This window comes from Spermophilus citellus (genome assembly GCF_964194105.1).
Source record: "Spermophilus citellus genome assembly, chromosome: 2".
NCBI classification, from domain to species: domain Eukaryota; kingdom Metazoa; phylum Chordata; class Mammalia; order Rodentia; family Sciuridae; genus Spermophilus; species Spermophilus citellus.
This window is the reverse complement of record NC_138183.1, coordinates 37,094,663-37,117,821: the sequence shown is the minus strand read 5'-3', so window position 1 is coordinate 37,117,821 and position 23,159 is coordinate 37,094,663. Positions and strand designations below refer to the sequence as shown.

At 40.6% G+C, this 23,159-nt stretch overlaps 1 protein-coding gene and 1 long non-coding RNA gene across 4 annotated transcripts in view; one reads left to right on the top strand and one right to left on the bottom strand.

Annotated features, from left to right (window-relative positions):
• Positions 1 to 3,539, top strand: part of RECK (reversion inducing cysteine rich protein with kazal motifs) — a 79,503-nt gene extending 75,964 nt beyond the window's left edge. For all 3 annotated transcript variants that reach the window (XM_081273648.1, XM_081273643.1, XM_081273644.1), the window contains 2 exons: positions 845 to 1,000; positions 1,937 to 3,539. In XM_081273648.1, the coding sequence (XP_081129774.1) occupies positions 845 to 1,000; positions 1,937 to 2,164 (384 nt within the window). In that variant the 3' untranslated portion in view covers positions 2,165 to 3,539. The remainder of the gene's footprint in view (positions 1 to 844; positions 1,001 to 1,936) is intronic.
• The window catches only part of LOC308637472, a 31,605-nt gene extending 8,608 nt beyond the window's left edge, over positions 1 to 22,997 (bottom strand). The window contains exon 1 of the long non-coding RNA XR_014019621.1: positions 22,919 to 22,997. This is a non-coding gene — a long non-coding RNA (uncharacterized lncRNA). The remainder of the gene's footprint in view (positions 1 to 22,918) is intronic.
• Positions 22,998 to 23,159: the final 162 nt, after the last annotated feature.

Genomic DNA, 23,159 nt, shown 5'->3' with positions numbered 1-23,159 from the left:
CCCCATTTATAGATGAAGAAACTATCCTCAAAAAAGAGACTTTCTGGGCTGGGGACGTGGCTCAAGCCATAATACGCTCGCCTGGCATATGTGCGGCCTGGGTTCGATCCTCAGCACCACATACAAACAAAGATGTTGTGTCTGCTGAAAACTAAAAAATAAATATATTTAAAAAAAAAGAGAGAGAGAGACTTTCCTAGGGTTGTTCAGCTAATAATTACTGGAATGAGGGTTTATGCCCAGACTGGCTGCCTCCCAACCTGTGCCTCTTCCCTCCACACCCAACCATGCACATTGGTCAACTAAGTCTTTCTTAGAAAAGGTCCCCCACTGGCACAATGAGCTTGGTAGGGGCTCAAAATACCCAGGTCAAGATACCTAGATGGTTTTAAGGTCACCTCCCTTCACACCAGCACCCCTTCCTCCTAGAGACTTTCCAGAACCCACCACCTTCCCTGGATAGTTTGGCCCCTTTCTGTTTTGTGCGCCATCTCTTTTTGCTCCTTTTTGTGGAGATGACTCCAGAAATGTAGTAGCCAACACTTGCTACTTCCTAGAGAATTCTTCCCATTTTGGTTAAAATATCTTTACAGGAAGGCTTTATGTGCCTGAAGACTCTAACTCAGAACAGTTACTTTTTTAAAAAGCACTTCTGATATTTATCTTGGCCACAAAAACCCAATTGTAATGGACTCTGAAGATTTGTTCAGCAGAGTCTTTTTGGGGCCTGGCACCTGGGGGTTCCTTGGTCAAAGAGTCTCCTCAGCTGGCAGCTAAAGCAAGTGACTCAGGCAGTGTTAGGGAATTCTTATTTTCAGGTGATAGAAATGTTTTCCCTTTCTAGGTAACAAACAAAAAGCCAATAACAGTTCTGGAGATACTTCAGAAAATCCGCATGCACGTGTCTGTCCCACAGTGTGATGTATTTGGATACTTCAGCATCGAGTCTGAAATTGTGATCCTCATCATTCCTGTCGATCATTATCCAAAAGCTTTGCAGGTGGGGCTGAGACACATTGTACAGCCATCGTTTCACTTTCAAGTTTGGTGGACTTGAGAGGGGAGGCACAAACCAGGATCAGGGAAGGACCATGGGTGAGGAAATGGAGGCGCCTGAGGAGTTTGGAAGGGCAGGAAGGAGAAAAACAAGGCAGTCTCCAATGACTGAATGTTTTCTAGGTGGCTGAGGCCTAGTACACAAGTAGTAGTGCAATTCAAAGGAGACAGGGGAGGGGAGAAGTCAAGGTACAGTGATTCAGAGTGTGCAAAGATGGACAGAGTCTGTGAAATCATAGATTCCAATCCACCCATTGCACCAAGGCAGCTGCAGCCCAGGGAGGAAGGGGCTGGCACAGGTCATGCAGTGACAAAGCCAAAATGGACTCCAGTCTCCTGAGGGATGCGCTTCTGCTGTTGAGGACGATCCATGTAGATTTGGTCTTATGGGTCCTGGTTTTTCTTCCTCACAATCTAGAAGCGTGTGGAACCTTACTCACATAAGCTGAAGTTTTAGCATCAAAGTAATGAGGGCTCCAGTGATGGGGGCAAATGCCAGCAGATTGTGAACCATCATCATTATTATTCTCATTGAGTTGAATTATTTTCAGCTCACATTTAAAGAAGAGTTAAAAGTGCATTCTCATGACTACATTGAATAATTTGGAAAATCAGTGAAAAGCATCATGGAAAAATGAAAACAATCTTTTAATTAGGGCAGTGGCATTATGGATCATTTCTTTTCCGATTTCCATTCATGCTCTTATATTTATGTAATAAATAAAGACTAAAACAAAATGTTGCTTGGGCTAAGAAGGGCAGAAAGAAAGCAAACACCCTTGGAGGTCACCCTTCTTTGGAGATTATGGACTTTGCCTGACTGGACCTTTGCACAGAATCTGTGGTTTGATATTGAAAGGATTTTATTTTCCCTTTGCAGATTGAAGCCTGCAATAAGGAAGCAGAGAAGATCGAATCCCTTATCAACTCTGACAGCCCCACTCTGGCATCCCACGTCCCTCTCTCTGCCCTCATCATCTCCCAGGTGCAGGTCTCCAACAGCCTGCCCTCAGCCAGCATCAGGGCCAGGCCTCCCTGCCACTCCTTCCTCCTCCTCCTCCTCCTCAGCCTGGGCCTTGCCTTGCACTTTCCCTGGAAACATCACTGACTGCCCACAAAAGGTGCAAAGGGTTCCTTGACCCAACTTTCCTACCTTGTGAAAGACATTCATTCAGGACTGCTGGTCAGTAGTTGAATAATGGCCAAGTAAAAGCACATGTCACCTCTTTTCACCACACAGTATTTTTTTTAATCTGCCAATATTAGAGGGTTTTTTATTGTTTTTATAAATGTTAAAATACATTCTTTCAAATACTAATGAAAGAGAATGCTCTCTCTGGTGGATCACTGCCTCATGACTTATATTTTGCTCAGTAGATGGGTCCCCACTCTAAAGCAGATTTAACATCACTGGTAAATAAGATGCTCATTTTTTAGAAAGAGAACTTACTTCACTGTCAGGCTCATATCTCAGAAACTTCATTTCAGAGTTCCTTTAAGTATGAAGGTTGCCATTGTGTATGTTTTTGTTTACAAATACCTATTCTAGAAGCTGGGAAGTCCAGTGAAGAATCACTGCTATTAGTATGAAATATAGAGCTTTGAAATTATCATGTAAATCATAAGATAGATTTAAGCTAATTTACAGAAATTTAATTCGGGACCCCATCTATTGTGCTAAGCAAAAGCAAGCTGACCAAATGACTCTCATATAATTAAATGTTGTGACAGTATTAGTAGTCACTAATTTGTGCCCCTGACTTTTGTGAAAGAGATAACTTACATCTCATCAGAGCATCTCACATCATGCAGTTTTTACATTAACCAGATATATGTTCTTCTGTATTCATGGAATTAAATTTAGAGTTTTTAAGCATCAATCTTTAAACCAATTGCTGCTACTTATATGATTGCCAAAAAGTGAAATAATTAGTAATTCTTGTAAATAATACATGATTTTTCTATTTTATTATGAAGAAGGTGAATAGCCATATTTGTAAAATGACAATCATGTGTGTTAACCCAGTACTTTCCGTTCAGGAAGACACATTTGCTCTTTGTGATGTGCACAATGTAGATAAATATTCTGTCTGACTTTCTTTTTTGATATATAGAAGTATAAAGAATTGTGGTTTATATATTTAAAAATGTCAAGCTGAGTATTAAAATGTTTGCATGTTGTCTCAGAAATTGGATTCTTTGAATGTGTTTCACAGTTTGAAATAAGCTATTCAATGTAATACTTCTTGTTTGAATGCACCTGAGCTTAGATTTTTACATGAAGTATTTTTTCAGTATTATATGTACCCTCTGAAACATATGCTTATTATACCAAAATGTTGTTGAAAAGTGGGCACTTAAAGTTTTCAGAATATCTCAATGCTGATGTAGCATGTTTGTTGCAATTGCTCATTTCTGTATAAATGTCTTCAATGCAATATACTAGAAAGCTTTTCTATTTTAATAAAAATAATTTTATATGATTATGTGTATTTCCAAATAATGTGTACATTCAAAATGAAACTATTGATCACCTTGGGTGAGCCATGTCTTTACTCTGGAATAAGAAGCCATGGCATGTTATTATCCTAATCTAAGGGTCCCGGGACAGCAATGTAGCTAGAACAAATGGACTCATGCATGGCCCAAGGACAGATAGCAGCAGAGCCAGGTCCAGAGACCCCAGCTTTAGGCCTCAGGACAGAGAGAGCTCAGGCCTTCTGAGACCTGGGAACAGACAAGGTAGTTCTACTTCCCACTTCCCTGGGCCTGATGTGTCAGCTCCAGGGCACATCCTGAGACAGAGAAGACTTTGTAATATGGGAATGCAGGGTCTACTGATGAGGACCTGAGAGGTAATATCAATCAACTTAGGCTAAGTCCCCAGAAACCTTAATGGCTTACAACCACAGAAGCTTCTGTGCTGTTCTCACTACTTGTCCACTGTGGGTCAGCTGCAGCTCTTCTCAACCCTCTCTTCACTCCAGGACCCATTCCAGTGTTCTCACAAAAGGGAGAAAAGAGACACAGAACACAAGCTGACTCTGAAGTCTACTCAGAAGTGACACTGTCATTCCTGCCTACATTTTACTGGTTAAATAAAGGAACAGGGCTGCTCCTGAATTCCAAGGATGGAGATGTAAAATCTTCCCGTAGTGTCTGTGTGTGTTGTGGGCAAGAGCAATGAGTATTTTGGATAACACAGTCTACCACAGAGGTCCTTCCTTATCAGGTGGTTCAACGGCCAGACCTGAGGAAATTTTTTTATTAGAAAAACAGTAGAAGTTTCATGGTCTGAAAAGAAAATTAGGGAGCTGCGAAGGGATTTGGCCTTGGGGGTTTGTGGGGATATCTCAAGGGGGAGAAAGATCTAAAGTTTCTGGTAGCATAATCATGAATGAGAACTCCAAAAATGGTGATAGGAGAAAGAAGCCCAGGACAGGTCGGGGGGATAATGTTCTTCAATTTCTGGCTGCCATGGACACCAGGCTGCCTCTGGGACAGACTATGAATGGCTTCCCAGCACCAGAGCAGGTGGAGCCCACCCTGGATGGCTCTCCAGCAGAAGACTTGAGATCCATGAGAGAGAAGTGGAACTACAGGGAGAGACATTGGGGAACCTGTACCCTGTAAGTGTGCCAGGGGCTAGCACAGGGAAGGCCTGGGGGCCCAGGAGAGGAGTTGTGCAGAAGGAAGACAATTCAGAGAGTGAGGTCACTGCGTGAAAGTGAGTTCAGTCTTCTACAAACCGGGATAATGAAACCAAGTCCACAGAACTCCAAGCACAGTGCCTTTTATATATAAGAAAAATATTTCTCAGAAATTCATCCACATTTATTCCTTGTACCTCCGTGGCCAGGACTGAGTTGTACTCCCACCTCTAGAACAGTCCCTGGCCCAGGGGAATAGGATGGCCGTGCCATGTCTGGCTTAGTCCAAGGACTGTGTACACTGCTGCCCAAACCAAGGCAGGGTTCAGAAGGGTAAGTATGGAAGGCAAAGTGCCATTGCAGGTCCACCAACAGCTTTTGCTTCAATGTGAGTCTTCTTGCAGTTTTTACTTGCTAGAGTATAAATTTGGAAACAACTCGTTTTTCCTGAATGTACCATGTGGACCCATTTCCCAGCAGGGAGTAGAACCCCCACAACACCTTCTCCTGGATTCCATAACTTTATTCCTAACCTCCAGTTATTTAAACAACCTCACTTCATTTCTCAGCTCTCTCTCCTGGTTATTTTAAAGTTTACACCCCATATTCAGTGTGAACACCCTTTCTGCCTCCCCTAGCCTAGGCTAGATGAGTGACTGCTCAGAGCAGACGGGGTGAGAGGTCTGACCTCCATGCCCCCAACAGAGGCAAGCCTCACCTCTCAAGGAGTCAGTGAGCTTGGCATGATGTCACTGTTGGCATTGTTCATAGACAGTCGTGAAGCCTTTTGGGTGTTTTGTTTGTTTGTTTTTTGGTGCTTAGGATTGAACCCAGGACTTCTCACACATGCTAGGAGAGCACCCTACCACTGAGGCATATCCACGACATTTTCATTATAAGTTGTGGGGCATTTGTTTGTTCCTGGGAAGAATATTGTCAACCAAGAAAGAGTTGCTGAGTGGCACTTCCCCTAGTTACGGTTCACCTTAGAGTAGGTAATCTAACTGCACACACAACATGCCATGCGAAACATAAGGAAGTGGAGCTAGACTCTAACAAGGGAGAAGACAGAAAGCTTCTAACAGAAGGTTTGATTTGAGCTGGGCCTTCTGGAAATCAGGAGGCTCTGCCAGATGACTTTGAGCAAAGGCAGAAAGCAGGAGGAAGAGCTTGAGTATGGGAATGGGAGAGTCCTGTTCTGTGCCAGTAGGACAGCAGAGCTGACACATTGGGAGGGGAGGTGTGAGGCATGTCAGCTGTGCTTGGCTCGAATGCTACACCAGAGTGGCAGCCAACGCCTCTGCCCTTGCCCTTCCAGCTACACTGACCAGCGGGATAACCCTGATGTGCTGGGTGTGCCCATCGACTTCACCTACTGGTCTGTGTATTAGTTAAGTCAACACTTCTTTTACATCCTGGGTTCTATTAAGGAAACACAAACTGCGCCAGGGTGGGGGCCAGGCTTCCCCTGGGCCAGTCCCTCCCTGTAGGATTAGCCGGGTCTGTTTCAGCTCGACCATGGGAGGAGAATTAAACCCACCAGGACATTAATGGTCTTAACATAAAACCCAATATTATTCTCCTTCATTTGACTGAAGGCTTCTTCTCTAGCACTGGGCTGGTGGAGTGAAGCCTACACAGTCTCCTGGAGAGTGCTCTATTTCTCAGAGAGACAGGAGACCCTTCTCCAGGAGGCTTCCTCCCTCTCTCCCGGCTACAAAGAGGCCTGTGTTGTGCACTTTGCCAGCTGAGAGGAAGGGAAGGCAGAGGGATCAGAGGGATGCCCTTCCCTAGTCCACCAATCTTGGGGCTGAGGTTGGATTTCCACTGTATACACAGAAACAGGCCCTGAGGGCAGAAGCCACACGCCAAGGCAGGGCAAAGCCACAGCTGGAGGCCAGGTCTGGCCTTCTCTAGCACAAGGAAGCTTCTTGGAGGTAGAGTCATGCAAGACAAGGTCAAGAGGACAGTACCAGGCGGCAAGCAAAGCAGGTCAACTGAGGTCAGACAGGCGAGAGGGGTCGAGGGAGACAGGTTCAAGGAGCAACAGGAATCATAAAAACAACTGCCACAGTCTTCCAGAGCTTTCTAGGACTGTTTACACAGTGCCTGATGTATACAGATGGCAACTGCCAGACCCAGGTTGAGTTACATTCTGGAGTTGAGCCTTGGCAATTAAGCTGTTGGGGATGAGTGGAAGGCAGGAGCACCCCCTGTGCTCCCCATCTTCCATTCTTCCAAAACAAAGTTCACTGTATTGTTTTTCTATAATAATAGCATATACACATTCCCCCGCAAACACCTGGAAACATAAACAAAGGGAAAAGCCTCACACCTTCCTCTCTCTGCCTCTACCAGACATTCAGCCATCTCTGTACATGGGTCTTTCTGTAATCCGGAGAGGGTCCCTCCTCTGTCCACAATGGCAGAGGAGGTGGCCACCTCACTGCCCCTAAGAGGAGAAGTTCAGGGAAGCTTAGTTTCATATTTGGGACACTGTCTGCTGATGGGTCCTTCCTAATCTGACGGTTCACATGCGGAAACCCCACCTGGTCAGAATCCTACCAGGTAATCAGATGACATTCTTTCATCCTAAGGACCACCTTCTTGTCTTTCCCGGTCTCCCACTGAACTCTGTAGCAGGTGTGAGCAGTTGCTTTACAAATAGGTAGGTAAGCATTTATATAGGTCGGGGTCCCCACAGGAAAACAGAAAGCCCAACCAGGTTGGGATGAATTTGAGGAAGATTTGGTAAAGGGACTATTCACAAAGGAGTGGGCCAATAGGTGTGGAGAAACCACAGGGATGGGCAGCACGTGAGTGGTAACAGTGGGGCTGTGAACTCCCCCGAGCCCGACCCAGTGGGGTGAGGGGACTAGCAGAACCCCAAGAGAGGGAAGCTGCGTGGAGAAAGTAACCCAAGGCAAGGGGGCCTGTGGAGTAGCTCTGTAGGTCAGCTTGGGAACAGAGAACAGGGCTGAGTTGATTTAGGGAAGAAAGTGGAGCAAAAAGAAGATATACCACAGAGCAGGTGAGGGCAGTGCCAAGGGGTAAGGTAAGACATGATCTACTCCTCATTCCTCGCACCACCCTCCGTGGGAGAAGCACTGAACTACTTCCTTCCTGACCTCGAGTCCACTCCATTCCTCTCTGTCTTCCTCTCTTAGCCCTTCTTTAAGCCCACATGTTCCAGTGCATGCTCCATCCAGCTCAGCTTCTAGACACTTCCCCATCCCTCTGCAACCTTAAAAAGAGTCGGGGCTCTCTCCTCCCAAGCCACACAAACACTGGCACCCAGGATGGAGTGCTTGAGGCTGTGGCAGAACTACATTCATGCTCCTCTGCCAGTTCCATAAAGTTTCCTGTGCCGTTTTGACTGGTTCTAAAGTGAAGGTCTGGGCTTTGGCCACAGGAGTGGGGGGAAGGTGGTGGTTCTGGATTCAGATCGAGCTCACCTTCTGCATCAGCAAGGAGCTGCCAAGAGCAAGCACACTCTGTCACAGTTAAGTAGGCATCTCCTTCCAACAACCCAGCCTGGTGGCGTGCGAGGAAGGCAGGCATCTTAAGAAAATGAATGTGGTCATGTGTGTAAGGGAGGAGGTCTAGACTGGGTGATTTTAAAATTGGTTGTTGCTGTTGTCAGTGTTTCCTCCATGGCCTGCTCCAACTGGTTACTGATACTGTGCAAAAAAAAAAAAAAAAAAAAAAAAAAAACCTTTGGATTTTTAAAAATACTTTTCATGGACCTGGATGTCATTTTTTTTTCCATTTGTTTCATATATTTTATTAGGCTTTTCCAGGAATAAGCCATGGGGTGGGAGAGGTGGGGCAGGGAAGGTGCTCTTCCTTTTCCAAAGCGGTAAGAAACCTTTCATCTCTCTTTGTTGTTCTAGTATTGATTAGAAGTCCCAGAACTGAATAATAACAGTGAGAAGAGCAAAAAAACCTCATGCTCTGAATTTTTTAAAATTTGACCTAATTAGTTATACATGACAGTAGAATGCACTTTGATACATCATACATAAATGGAATATAACTTCTTGTTCTCTGGTTGTACATGATGTAGAGTCACGCAGGTCGAGTAGTCAAATGTGAACATAGGGTAATAATGGTGTTCTGGATTTTAATGGGAATGTCTTTGCTGTTTTCCTGTTAAGCCTGGCATAATTGATTTAAATACTAAGTGTCGCCCATTGGTATCATTATTTATCCTTAGTTTCAAGAGTTTTCTCTTTATTTGCTGAGGGAAAAATCAGAGATTTTGTCTTTTTTTTTTTTCCTATGCTGGGGATTGAATCCAGTGCCTCAAGCATGCTAGACAAGCGCTTAACCACTGAGCTATATCCCGGCCCTAGAATTTTTTTTAAATCAGTAAGAGATGTTGAATTTTATCAGATATATTTTCAGCACCCATTTACATTATATTTTCCTTTAGCAAGTTAATGTTATAAATTGTATATGTGTTTCTTAATATTAAACCATCCTTATATCCTTGAAGTAAGTTTTATTTAGGCATGCTGCATTAGTCTCTCAATGTATGACTATGATTAAAATTTGCTGATATTTATTTAGAATTTTGATGTTGATATTCATAAATGATGTTACTGATAGTATTTTTTAACTTGTTATATTGTTCAGGTTTTGCAATTAGGATCATTCTAGCTTGTTAGAGGACATGTTAATACAGTTGGTCTTTCATCTCCATAGGTTCCTCATCCACGGATTCAATCAATACTGGATCAAAAATATTTGAGAAAAAAAAAAACTGAACACATACAGAATTTTCCTTGTCATTATTTCCTAAATAATACATTATATTAACATTTAGATAGCTTTTACATTGTATGAGGTCTTATAAGTATCTAGAGATGATTTAAAGTACACAGGAGCATGGGCCCAGATTATTTGCGAATACTATGCCATTTTATATAAGAGACTTGAGCATCTACAGATTTTGGTATTAATGAGGGGTTTTCAGGAACCAAGGCCCTGCAGATACCTAGGAAAAACTATAGTACCACAATCATCTATCTCTCAAAGATCTGATGGAACTAGCCTGCAAATATCTGGGCTTAGCTCTATTTGGGCAAGTGATGATATTTTTATTTTTATTTTTTTCTCCATAGCTATATTGATTCATTTAGGTTTCTCCTGCTTTCTTGTCCCTCTCCCCTTAAACACTAGTCATTTTTATTTTCCCAGAAAAGTACCCAATAAAGAAAAACTACTAGTAGGAAGTCATCAGTATTATCTTTCTGAACACTTCTTAAAAGAGATTGCCTCCCTCTTTTTATTCCTTTTGCAGTAGTAGGAATTAAACCCAAATCCTTGTGCACCAAGCTACATCCTCAGCCCTTTTAATTGTTTATTTTGAGACAGGGCCTCACTAAGTCACTGTGGCAGACCTCAAACTTGTGATCCTTCTGCCTCCGCCTCCCAAGAAGCTGGGATTACTGGCATAGGCTATCATACCTGGCAGCCTCCTCTTTCTTTTTACTAAAATGGTACATTGGAGTTTTGTCTCCTTAAAAAATAAAAATGGCTCGGGATGTAGCTTTGTGGTAATGTGCCCCTGAGTTCAATTCCTAGTACAAAAATAAATAAATAAATAAATAAAATTTGAGATGGGGTCTCCCTAAATTGCTGAGGCTGGCTCACTACATTATAATCCTCCTTCCCAGACTCTTGAGTGGCTGGGATTACAGGCTTGTGCCACCAGGCCCAGCTCCCAATTTTTTATTGAGTTGATTTTGTAGAGATATATCTATTGAATATGTCTTCCAATTCTAGGATGTATTTCACAAATCTGCTGTTTTTCTCTTTTCTAATATATAATTTTCTGTTTTTATCTATATCAATTTTTTAAAAATATTTTCAGTTGTAGATGGACACAATACATTTATTTTATTATTTATTTGTTTTTATGTTGTGCTGAAGATTAAATCCAGTGCCTCAAACATGCTATGCAAGTGCTCTCCCACTGAGCCACAGCCCCAGCATCTCTGTCAATTTCTTTTCTCAGTTACCTTTTAAATGTCTCATGGAAATTTTCAAACCTATGAAAAATTTGAAAATGAAAATCTACATACTCACCATCTGGATTCTACAAATAAAGTTTCATACATTTGCTTTTATTGACCCACCTATCCTTCTATCTAGCTTTCTTATTTTTATATTTCAGAGTAAGTCTAAATTGACTTTTTATGCATTTCAAATAAGTTGCAAACATCAGTACATTTTTACCCCTAAACACTTTAGCATTCATTCAATATTTCTCTGTTTTTCATTGCTTGTCTAGCTCCTTTACTTCAACACTTTATTTATTTATTTTTCTCTTTTTAAACAGTATGTTACTTTTAAATTTTATTGACCATCTATCATGTTTGAGGCCATATTAGGGGAATTTTTGCTAAAAATAGGGGAGCCTTCTCTCTCTAGGCCCCAAATTAGAGAATAGATTACAAATCAATGTAAGGTTCAGAATTCTAAAATCAAATATCCATATAAAGGTATATTTTCATTATGTTTCTTCATTTTCAAATTAAGTAAGTATTCAGTAATATTAAGTCATTTTCTATACTTTTTTCTTAGCCCTTTGATGGTGAATCTTCTCTCCTTACTGGTTTTAATGCTCTGGTCAGAGTCAGATAAGAGTCTCAGGAAGAAGGCAGAATAAGAGGTTCCTCTACATTGTCACAGCCTGGGCAATATTTCTTTTTTCATACCTTCCTACTTTTCTTTTGTTTATCGAAGATTGCCAGACACATCATCTAACTACATTTTTTCTTTCTTATTTGGAGCAACAGAGATGAATTTGGTCTATACATTTATAGGAATAGTACATTATAAATCATCATGTGAAATCTAGCAAATACTTTATGATGTGTTGTACTTCACACCTATTATCTCCTGGGACTAAAACAACTTGAACCTTATATATCATGCTCCTTTTGACAGTTTCTACTGGAAGAATTGTTGTATGACAAATAACCAAAGTCGGGCACAGAGTTGCACACCTGTAATCCCAGAGCTCAGGAGGTTGAGACAGGAGGATCGAGAGTTCAAAGCCAGCCTCAGCAACTTATCGAGTCACTAAGCAACTCAGTGAGACCCTGTCTCCAAATAAAATACAAAATAGGGCTAGGGATGTGGCTCAGTGGTCAAGTGCCCCTGAGCTCAATTCCTGGAATGAACGAACGAATGAAAGAGAAAGAAAGAAAGAGACAGAGAGAGAGAGAGAGAGAGAGAGAGAGAGAGAGAGAGAGAGAGAAAGAAAGACCAAATATAACCAAGAAAGGTTCTTGGCCCACTTACTCAAGATTGTCCAGGGATACCTGTCATATAAGCAGAGTCCCAAGTACTTTAAATGAATTATCTCATGGAATTCTCACAGCCTCTCTATGAGGCAAATAGTATCATCAATACCATTTACAATTGATGCTAGTAAGGCTCCACCTTTTCTGTACTGATTGGTTGAAAGGTTGTGACCAAATATTCAGAAAAACCCAACCCTGTATTTCCTCCCTCAAAGAGTAGCTAACAAAGATTTTCTTCCTTTCTGTAGGTTCTCTTCACATTCTTGTTTCTTTTGCTGTGCAGAAGCTTTTAAATTTGATGTCATCCCATTTATTAACCCTTGGTATCATTTCTTGATCTTCAGGGGTCCTATTGAGAAAGTTGTTGCCTGTGTCTATATGCTGGAGTGTTGACTCTATTTTTCTTCTAGAAATTGCATAGTTTCTGTTCTAATTCCTAGGTCTTGGGTTCATTGTGAGCTGATTTTTGTGCAGAGTGAGAGAAAAGGGTCTAGTTTTAATCTTCTACAGATGGATAACTAGTTTTCCCAGTATTATATGTTAAAGAAGTTATCTTTCTCCAATGTATGTTTCTGCCACCTTTGTCAAGGACCAGATGACTGTAGGTATGTGGGTTTGTCTCTATGTCTTCTATTCTTCACCACTGGTATATGCATCTGTTTTTCTGCCAATACCATGCAGTTTTTGTTACTATAGATCTGAAATATAATTTGAAGTCAAGTATTGTAATACCTCTATCATTGCTTTTTGGCTTAAAGTTGCTTTGGCTATTCTGGATCTTTGATTTTTCTGAATGAATTTTAGGACTGAATTTTCTTGTTCTGTAAAGAATGTCATTTTGATGGGTAATTGCATTGAATCTGTATATTGCTTTTGGTAATATGGCCATTTTAATAATATTAATTCTGCCTATCCATGAACATGGGAAGTCTTTTCATCTTTGGAGGTCTTCTTTAATTTCTTTCTTTAACATTCTATAGTTTTCATTATAGAGCTCTTTCACCTCCTTGGTTAGATTTATTCCTACATATTTATTTTTTTAGGCTATTGTGAATGGAATTGTTTTCTGATTTCTTTTAGAGCAAATTCATTGTTGGTATATACGAAAGCATTGATTTTTGCATGTTGATTTTTTTAACTTGACACTTTGCCAAATTTGTTTATCAGCTCTAACGATCTTTGGGTGGAATTTTTCCCCCTAGGTATAGGATTATATCATCTGCAACAGTGATACTTCGACTTCTTCCTTTCCAATTTTTATCCTTTTTATTTTCTTCTCTTACCCAGTTGCTTTGGCTAGAATTTCTAGCTCTATATTAATTAGGAGTGGTAAAAGTGTATATCCTTGTCTTGTCTCAGATTTTAAAGGAAGTGCTTTCAGTTTTTCTCCATTTACTATAAGGTTGGCTTTGGATTTTTCATACATAGCCTTTATGATACTAAAGTTAGTTCCTTCTATCCCTAGTCTCTTCAATGTTTTTTTTTATCATGAATGCCAACTATTATGGTTTGGATGTGAAGTGTTCCCCAAAAGTTCATGTGTGGGACAATACAAGAAGGTTTAGAGGAGAATGACTGAGTTATGAGAGCCTTAACCCAATCACTAAATTATTCCCCTGGTGGTGATTGAATGGTAATTGAAAGCAGGTAGGGTATGGCTGGAGGAGGAAGGTATTGGGGGCATGGCTTTTCAGGGGGCATATATTTTGTATTTGGCAGTAGAGTCTCTCTCTGCTCCTGATCACCATGTGAGCAGCTTCCCTCTGCCATACTTTTCCACCATGGTGTTCTGCCTCCCCTCAAGCCCCAAGAAATGAAGCCTGCTATTCATGAACTGAGATCTCTGAAACCATGAGCCCTCAAATAAATCTTTCCTCCTCTACAATTGTTCTGGTCAGGATTTTTAGTCACAGCAGTGAAAAAAACCTGACTAGAACACCAAACCTGTATTTCCTCTAGGAACACAGGTTCACCAAGTTGACACAGGTGGTTAATAGCAAAGCAAAGACATCTGGAGCCCAGACCTAACTCAAAGCCTATGTTTATATTTATCATACTATATATTTTACTCCAGTTATAGCTTTGGCTGCATCCCATGTATTTTCTAACAGCCATAATAAAGAAAACATAACAGAATAAAATAAGGAGATTATTCTGCCAAGATTTTTTTTCCCTTGTCTTTCTAATAGACATTGCCTTCAATCCATCAGCTATTTCATGAATTTCTATCCCACTCCACCTCTCAAAAAATATCTATAGATCAAGAGCCAAATCCTGAGGGTCTTAAGCAGAGTTTGTATTATAAACCATAGTTTGGGAAAGAATTCATAATGATGTTAGGAGCCGAGTCATGAGCTGTAACACATTCTGGGAAAATGATAAAAGAAAGAAAAATCCCCTCTTTGAAAAGAAAGACATGGTAGCTATTTGCTGGATTTGGGCTGTTCAGCACTTGGCAAAATCTCTATTTGAGTATAAAAGATCCTGTTCTGGGGCAGGGAACAGGCATTTCCTCAATTTTCTTTCTGGAAGCTTGCCTGAGGGCAGTGACCAAGACTCAAACAGAAGCTCCTGCCCAAGAACCCAAGTCTGATGGAACTTATTCAAAGGTGTGGAGAAGAGCTAGGAAATATTCCAAGTTGCTTGAATATTTATCCCAAAGAAACTCAAGTAGTGTGACTGAGTTTCTTTGAATATATAAGTTTAAGTTATCCACCAGCAGCAGAATTTGGGTTTACCTTTTCACACATCAAAATTGTGACTGCAACATATTACATATGTGAAAATATATGGTAATTTGCTTAGGACCTCACTAAAGCCACCTGAGGCTGGCTTTGAACTTGTGATTCTCCTGCCTCAGCCCCCCAAATTGCTGGAATTGTAGGCATGAACCACTGCACCTGGCTAAAGGGTAATTTCAACTGCATATTGTTTAACCTTTAAAAATCTTCTAAGTAGTACTATCTTCATATTACAAAAGAGGAAATAGACATGGGGAAGCTTAAGCCCTTGGATTAGAGGCAGAGGGCAGCAGAGCTGGGACTTGGATGTGGCCACCGTGGACTTGAGTCCTTCACTCTTAACCATTACCAACTATTCAAGTTGTTGTTCGTTTCTAAGCATCTGTTTTAATTTTGCTTTTCAGTGTTCTAGGAGGGATTTGAATTTTTTTGTAGATGATTTAAACTTTTCCAGTTCATCTTTGTTATAAAGTTTTATTTTTAATTTTTATTGCATTGTGTTCAGAAAACTTGACTGAATTTATTCTACTTTCAGGAGTTCATTATGATTTACACTCAGATCTAACATTTGTTACATCTGTATTCATTCCACGTAAATTTTTTTTAAAAGTTATCAAGTTTAACAGACTTAAACATAAATTAAAAGGCAGATATTATCAGACTAGATAAAAAGAAAGTCCTGGCTATACGTCCTGTCAACAGAAGCTGCCTTGTTTAAGATAAAGAAAAAAGTTAATAGTTGAAGTATAGAACAGGGACAAACATATCTGCAGAGCTAATTATGTGTTAGAACCTATTCTAACAACTTACATGTATTAGCTCATTTATATTCTATCAACCACCCTATGAGGGAGACACACTACTATCCCCTTTACAGAGAAGGAAACTGAGTCAAGTTTGAACTTGTCCAAGTTCATACATACACTGGTCATATGCGTTCAAATTTTTATATTTTACAGAGCATTGAGTTACAAGGAATTTAGCATAAACAATGTTACAATAAAACAAAAAGCATACACACACTGCACCCTGCTCAAAATGCCTAACCTTCAAAACACATCAAAATAAAGCTCTATGCCTATAAAGCTCTATTCTACAAAACATAAAAGAAAAATTGTATTTTTCTATGTAAAACAGTGGTCTTCTGGGCCTGGGTTGTAGCTCAGTAGTAGAGTATTTACCTGGCATGTGTGAGGCACTGGGTTCAATCCCCAGCATCACATAAAAATAAACAAATAAATAAAGGTATTGTGTCCATCTACAACTAAAAAAAAATCTTTAAAAAAAATAAAGTCTTCCAAATTTGTGGAAGTAAGAAAAAAAGTTGAAGGATAGAAATTAGTTGAACGTACAAATACTAACTGGAAAAAGGCAGAAATGATTATATTAATATCAGATAAGTAGATTTCACAGGAAGGAATATTACCAAAGATAGCATCCTTTCATAATAATAAAACAGCCAATTTATCAAGATTATATAAGAATCATAAATGTTTATTATATTCCAAATAAAAAGGTTTAAAGTACATGAAGCAAATTTGATACATAATTGTAGACAGATTTTTAATTATAGCTGAAGATCTCAGTATCTCTGTTTTTTTTTAAATATTTTTTAGTTGTTGATGGACACAATAGCTTTATTTATTTATCTTTATGCGGTGCTAAGGATCAAACCCAGTGCCTTACCACTGAGCTACACCCCCAGCCCTCTCTCTGTTTTTGATAAAACAAGCAGACAGAAAATCAGTAAGGATATAAAAGACTTGAATAACACTATCAATAAACTTTATGTAACAGGCATTTATGGATCATTCTACCCAATAACAACAAAGCACATAATCTTTTCAAGTGTACTGAGAATATTTACCAAGATAGCCCACATCCTGGACCATAAAACAATTCTCAGTAAATGGAGAAAAGCTGAAGCCACACAAAGTATATTCTCTGTCCTCAATAGGATTAAAGTGGGAATCAATGACAGGAACATATGGGGGGAAATTTCCAAACATTTGGAAATTAAGTAATATTTTAAAATAATTCTTAAAGAATAAATCATGAGGGAAACTAGAAATTATTTTGAATGGAATGAAAATAAAAACAATATTATTGTCATTAAGCTCAAGATGGGCACAGAAGGTAATTTACAGCACTAAATATTTACATTAGAAAAGAAGAAAGGTTTCAAATCAGTAACCCAAGCTCCACCTCAAGAAACCAGAAAAAGACCAAATGAAACCAAAGGCAGGGGCTGGGGATGTGGCTCAAGCAGTAGCGTGCTCGCCTTGCATGCGTGCGGCCCAGGTTCCATCCTCAGCACCACATACAAACAAAGATGTTGTGTCCGCCGAAAACTAAAAAATAAATATTAAAATTCTCCCTCTCTCACTCTCTCTTTAAAAAGTAAGTAGAAGGAGGAAATAAAAGATAAAAAAGAGAAATAGTAAATGAGAAAATAGTAAATAGAGAAAATCAATGAAATAGAAGGCTAGTTCTCTAAGAGATCAATAGTATAGCTAATTCTTGTTAATGGTAGTGAAGTTCAAAAACATTGCTGGGGGCACTGGGGTTGTGGCTCAGTGGTAGAGCACTTGCCTAGCCTGCACGAGGCACTTTCTTCGATTCCCCAGCACCACATAAGCAATTAAATAAACAAAATAAAGGTATTGTGTCCATCTACAACTAAAAAAATAAATTTTAAAAAAAGCAAACCGTTGCTGGGAACTCTGAATTAGTTGGTACTAAACCATTGCTAGTTTCCTGTGAGCATCTGGTCACGACTTTCCTTCAATCAATCTAAACATAACTCTGTTTTATGTGTGTTTCTATTTTTTTTTTTTTTTTAAAGAGAGAGTGAGAGAGAGAGGGGGACAGAGAGAGAGAGAGAATTTTAATATTTATTTATTATTTCTTAGTTCTCGGCGGACACAACATCTTTGTTGGTATGTGGTGCTGAGGATCGAACCCGGGCCGCACGCATGCCAGGCGAGCGCGCTACCGCTTGAGCCACATCCCCAGCCCCTGTGTGTTTCTATTTTAAAAAACCATATTTAATATGTCTTGTTGATTCATTATATTGGACTCATGGCCTGGATGAAGCTTATCTCATTAAAACATTTTCTAAGGCATAATCATAATCTTCTTGCATTTTGAAATACTAAATTGCATTTCCAGACTACACTTGGGAGCCATTTTAAAGAGCAAAATCACCAAGAAAAAGCACACACACACACACACACACACACACACACACACACACACAAAATGGCACTAAGTAGACTGTGGAAAGAAGGCCAAGCATTGCCTTGTTCGACCTCAGCCGGGCACTAGCATGTTGTGCAACTCAACTTTTTCACCACTCTGCCCAGCGCTGTGAATGATCATTAAGCACTACATGTATTAATTTGGGGGTTACAAATAAATCTTAGTGAGTAGGCAATTCATAAAAGAAATTGGAAAATAATGAAAATCATCTATATTGGTAAAAGTCTGATGTTGCTAATATCAGAAATAATAAGAGGACAACACCATAGATCACACAGACAATTTAAAAAATACCAAGAAAATTTTGTAAACAAATTTATTCCTATAAATTTGACTACTAAGATGAGCAAAATAGGCAAATTCCTTAAAATATACAAGCTACCAATGCTCATTTAAGACGTACATAATCTGGATGGTTCTATATCTATTCATAATATTAAATTTGTAGTTCAAAATTCCCCCCCAAAAAAAACCAACAAAACAAACACCTCTTTGAATAGAAGGCTTCATTGTTGATTTATAGCAAATATTTAAGAATAATACAAATTCTATACAAACTCTTTTAGAAAATAGACGACCCTTTTCAATTTATTTTGTAATGCCAGCATCACTCTGATGCCCAAATCTGAAAAAAATATATATATATTGTAAGAAAAAAACTGTCAGGCATGGCAATGTGCACAGCTGTAATTCCAGGGACTCAGGAGGCTGAAGCAAGAGGATTGTAAGTTCAAGGGCAGCCCTGGCAACTTGATGAGACCCTGTCTCAAAAAAAAAAAAAAATAAATAAATAAAAAGGGCTGGAGATATGGTTCAGTGGTAGAGCACCTCTGAGTTCAATCCCCAGTAACAACAATAACAATAAAGGGGCTGGTGTTGTGGCTCAGTGGTAGAGTGCTAGCCTAGCATGCACGAGGCACTGGGTTCAATCCTCACCACATAAATGTAAAATGAAGATATTGTGTCCACCTAAAACTTAAGAATAAATATTTTTTTAAAAAACAATAACAATAAAAATAAATAAATAAAAAGCTAACTGCAGACCAATATCCCATAAAACATGGCAAGATAAATTAAAGATTAAAAAATGAACTGAAAGATATACCATCCTGATAGATCAGAAAACTCAATATCATTGAGGTCAATTCTCCCCAAATTTAATTACACATTTAATGCAATCTGCATCAAAATCCCAACAAACTTTTTTTGTTTTATTTTCCATTAACTAGACTAGGGATGTAGGTCAGTGGTAGAGCACTTGCCAAGCATTCATAAGGCCGTGAGTTTGATTCCTGGCACTACAAAAGGAAAAAAAAAATGTAATTGTCAAGCTGACTCTAAAATTCATATGGACTTAAATAAAACAACTTTTTAAAGACTTAAATAAAATAACTTCAGGGAGAAAAAAAAAGAAAGAGGATTTATACTACCTTATTTCAAAATTTGTTGTAGGGGCTGGAGTTGTAGCTCTGTGGAAGAGCGCTTACCTAGCATGTGTGAAGCACTGGGCTCAATTCTCAGCACCACATATAAATAAATAAATTAAAGGTCCATCGACAACTAAAAAAAAAAAATTTTTTTTAAATTTGTTATAAAGCTATTGTAATCTAGACAGTGTGGCACTGGTATAAGAATACATATGTAGATAATGGAACAGAATAGAGAGCCCACAGATAGATAGCCACCTGGAAAAGAAAAATCTTTTGAAGAAATGATACTGGAATAGTCAATGCCAAATAGAAAAGAAAAAAAGAAGAAAGGAAAGAGAACCACAACCAGCTTCACACTATGCCACAATAAAATAAGAATAAAAGAGCTTGAATTAAATGTAAAAACTAAAAGTCAAACTTCCTGAAGAAAACAGGAAATTTTTCATGATTTTTTTTCGGGGGCGGGGGGCGGCAGTGCTGGTAATGGAACCCAAGACTTTAACAAGTTCTGTACTGCTGAGCTACATCCCTAGCTCAATTTTCATGATTTTGGAATAGGAAAGGAGTTCTGTTTTTGTTTTTTATTTTGTTGCTAGGAAATGAACTCAGGGGTTTCCCCAGGCTCAGCATATGCTGTACCCCTGAGCTATATCAGCCCAGAAGTTATTTTCTCTTATTCTGTTTTCTTTTGTAGTCAGTGTTTCTACTGGGGATTGAACCCAGGGGTGCTCTACCACTGAACTACATCCCCAGACTTGTTAATGTTTTAAAAATTTGACATAGGATTTCATTAAGTTGCCCAGGATGGCCTCAAACTTGACAATCCTCCTGCCTCAGCCTCCTGAGTAGCTGGGATTATGGGAGAGTGCCACCATGCTGGGCCAGGCATTCTTAAATAAGACATAAACACAACAAAAATTCATAAATTGGGTGACTCGCTCTTCTTTGTGTCTGACCTTATTGTTTGTTGCTTATCTCTGTCTGCTCACTGGGGCAGTACCTCCCCTCTAACCAGACCCTGGCTCTTGGTAGGGGCCAGCTAGGCCATGCCCTCACTTCATTCAGCACTGTGCCTGCTGCAAAGGTCAGCTCAAAGAGCCCTCAGCATCCCACCCCACAGACTCCAGAGATACCACTGAGTTAAGAATTTGACCCTGTCTTCTCACCTCCATGACTCACCTCTGAACAGTGAGTGAGTAAGTGACTGAGGCCTGGTGGTCCCAGATGGGCTACCCCTCTGCGTGTAGTAAGTGGCTCCTCTAGTCTCAGCGGTCTCTACTCTTGACCTTGAAGTTTGGGGAATACCTAAACGGCTTTCTAGAGATTCTGGAGGCCGTTTTGACACAGGTGAGTTCTCAGGGAGAGAGAAAAAGAGACTCAGTAGATGGAGACCCTTAGATAAACGAAACCTCCAGCTATGCTTGTAACACATCAACAAGGACAAAAACAATCAATTTAATGTCACCAGATTCAAAGACTTACTCAATGTGCCCACAAATGATTTGTGGCTAGACTGCTTAACCAAAAAGAAACACCCCGAGCCCCAAATATCAAATGATTATTGTTATGCTTTAGATCTGCAGTGTCCCCCAAAAGCTCTTGTGTGAGAGAATGCAAGAAAGTTTAGAGCAGAAATGATTGGGTATAGAGGTTTAACCAAATCAGTGTATTAATCCCCTAATAAGGATTAACAGTGGTGACTGTAGGCGTGTTGGGTATGGCTGAAGGAAGTGGGTCATTGGGGGTGTGCCTTTTATATTTTGTGAACTGAGCTTAATTTCTTTCTGCTTCCTGTTCCATGTCTTGAGCTGCTTTCCTCCACCACACTCTTCCACCTTACCCTGAGCCCTGAGGAATAAAGCTGTCTTATACAGACTGAGACCTCTGAAATTGTGAGCCCCCAAGTAAACTTTTCCTCCTTTAGTTTTTCTAGTCAGGTCTTTTGGTCACAGCAGTGAAAAAGCTAACTAAAACAGTTATCATGGGATTTGATTTTCAAAAAAGCTCGCCTTGGAAGGTGCACGTTTCTTCCTGTGAAAATCATGTATGTAATCAATGAGTTCAACACTGTGTGTCACTTGCCTTCTCTAAGCCAGGGATGCCCACATTCTGCTTTTGGGATGTGTATACCTTGCTCTCCTTAAATAAATCTTGGCTTGTATCTTGCTATTGATCTATCCTGGAATTCTTTTCAACAAGAAAAGTCAAGAACCTGCCCAGGCTGAGTTGAGGTCCCATTCTCTTTGGAGGGACCTCCTTGGACCCCTGACCAATGACATTCTGATGATTTCAATGGGGATTTGTTGGCAAATGGAAGAGGGAATTAAACATATCAAATGATTATTGTTATGCTTTAGATCTGCAATGTCCCCCAAAAGCTCATGTGTCAGAGAATGCAAGAAAGTTTAGAGCAGAAATGATTGGGTATAGAGGTCTAACCAAATCAGCGTATTAATCCCCTGATAAGGATTAACAGTGGTGACTGTAGGCACGTTCGGTATGACTGTAGGCATGTCCACCTAGCACCAGAAGTCTCTTTTAACTCAGTGGGCACTAGTTAGACCCACACTAACATGAAAGTACAAAAGGGCATTTGCCTGGCATAGAATAGAGGGGGCAGTACCAACCCTATTATCCTACTGGACATTTGTAAGCCCTTGGTATTACAAATTCTGCCCTTATAATCAGCAGGTTTGTTCATGTCAGTACCCATTTACTGGGGGGGGGGGAGGTCTTGAAGTTAGTATCCTACAGGAGGGTTTCCAGAGCCCCTTCCCATGAAGGAGTCACTGCGGGAGTCTGGCTCAGGTGACTCAGGATACACCTTCAGAATGTCCCCAAGCTCTTCTCACATAGGGTGGGGCCTCAACAGTGACCAACTCTCCCCAATACCGGGTGTGTACTTCGGCTAAGACCAGGAAAGGGGAGAGCCTCTGTAACTGAAAATACTGGCAGACCTTGAGGAGTGGGTTGAACTGCAGTGGGTAGAGACAGGCAGCAGCCCTTCTCTACCCATTGCAGTTGCAGGGAGGAAACAGCCTGAGGAAACGGCAAAGATGTGGGAAATCCAAGCATATGTTTTGGAAGTATCACGAAATCAAGTTTGAAGGGAGCGTGGTACAAAGCAAGAGAAGTAAAGAGGCAAGTCTGAATGAAGCCAGACTTCAGAGATGGGGAATTTGGCTGGATCTGACAGGCAGTGAGGGTCAAATGAGTAGGTTAGACCGGTCTGCAGGAGCCTCCCTGGGGCAGCTCACGCAGGAAGGTCTGGGAGTGCCAAATTCCTACCTGGACTTACGAGGTAAGTATGTCCTGGATACGAGGTAAGTATGTCCTGGAGAGAGGAGCTCTGGAGCCCAGAGTCCCTGGGGAAGGGAAGGAGCACACTAGGGGCCTGTCGGGGACAGACTGAGGTGGGGAGGGTACCGACCCCTGGTGGCGCTGGCCCGAACCGTCCCTCGAACCTTGCTAGAGAGCACCGCGGTCCTCGCAGCGTGTCAGACTCGGAGGAGTTCCCCGGAACCACGTGGCAGGCGCGCGCGGGGGACCGCTAGAGACCGCGACCCAGGAGGCCCGAGGTCTGGTCCGCACCCGGAGAGCCCGGTGCGGTGGCGGAATTCCCTTCGCTAGAGGAGTTCTCGGGGAGTCCCGCGGGTGGCCCCAGGCGCCTCCGCCTGCAGCTGTCATTACCTTATAAGGCGGAGG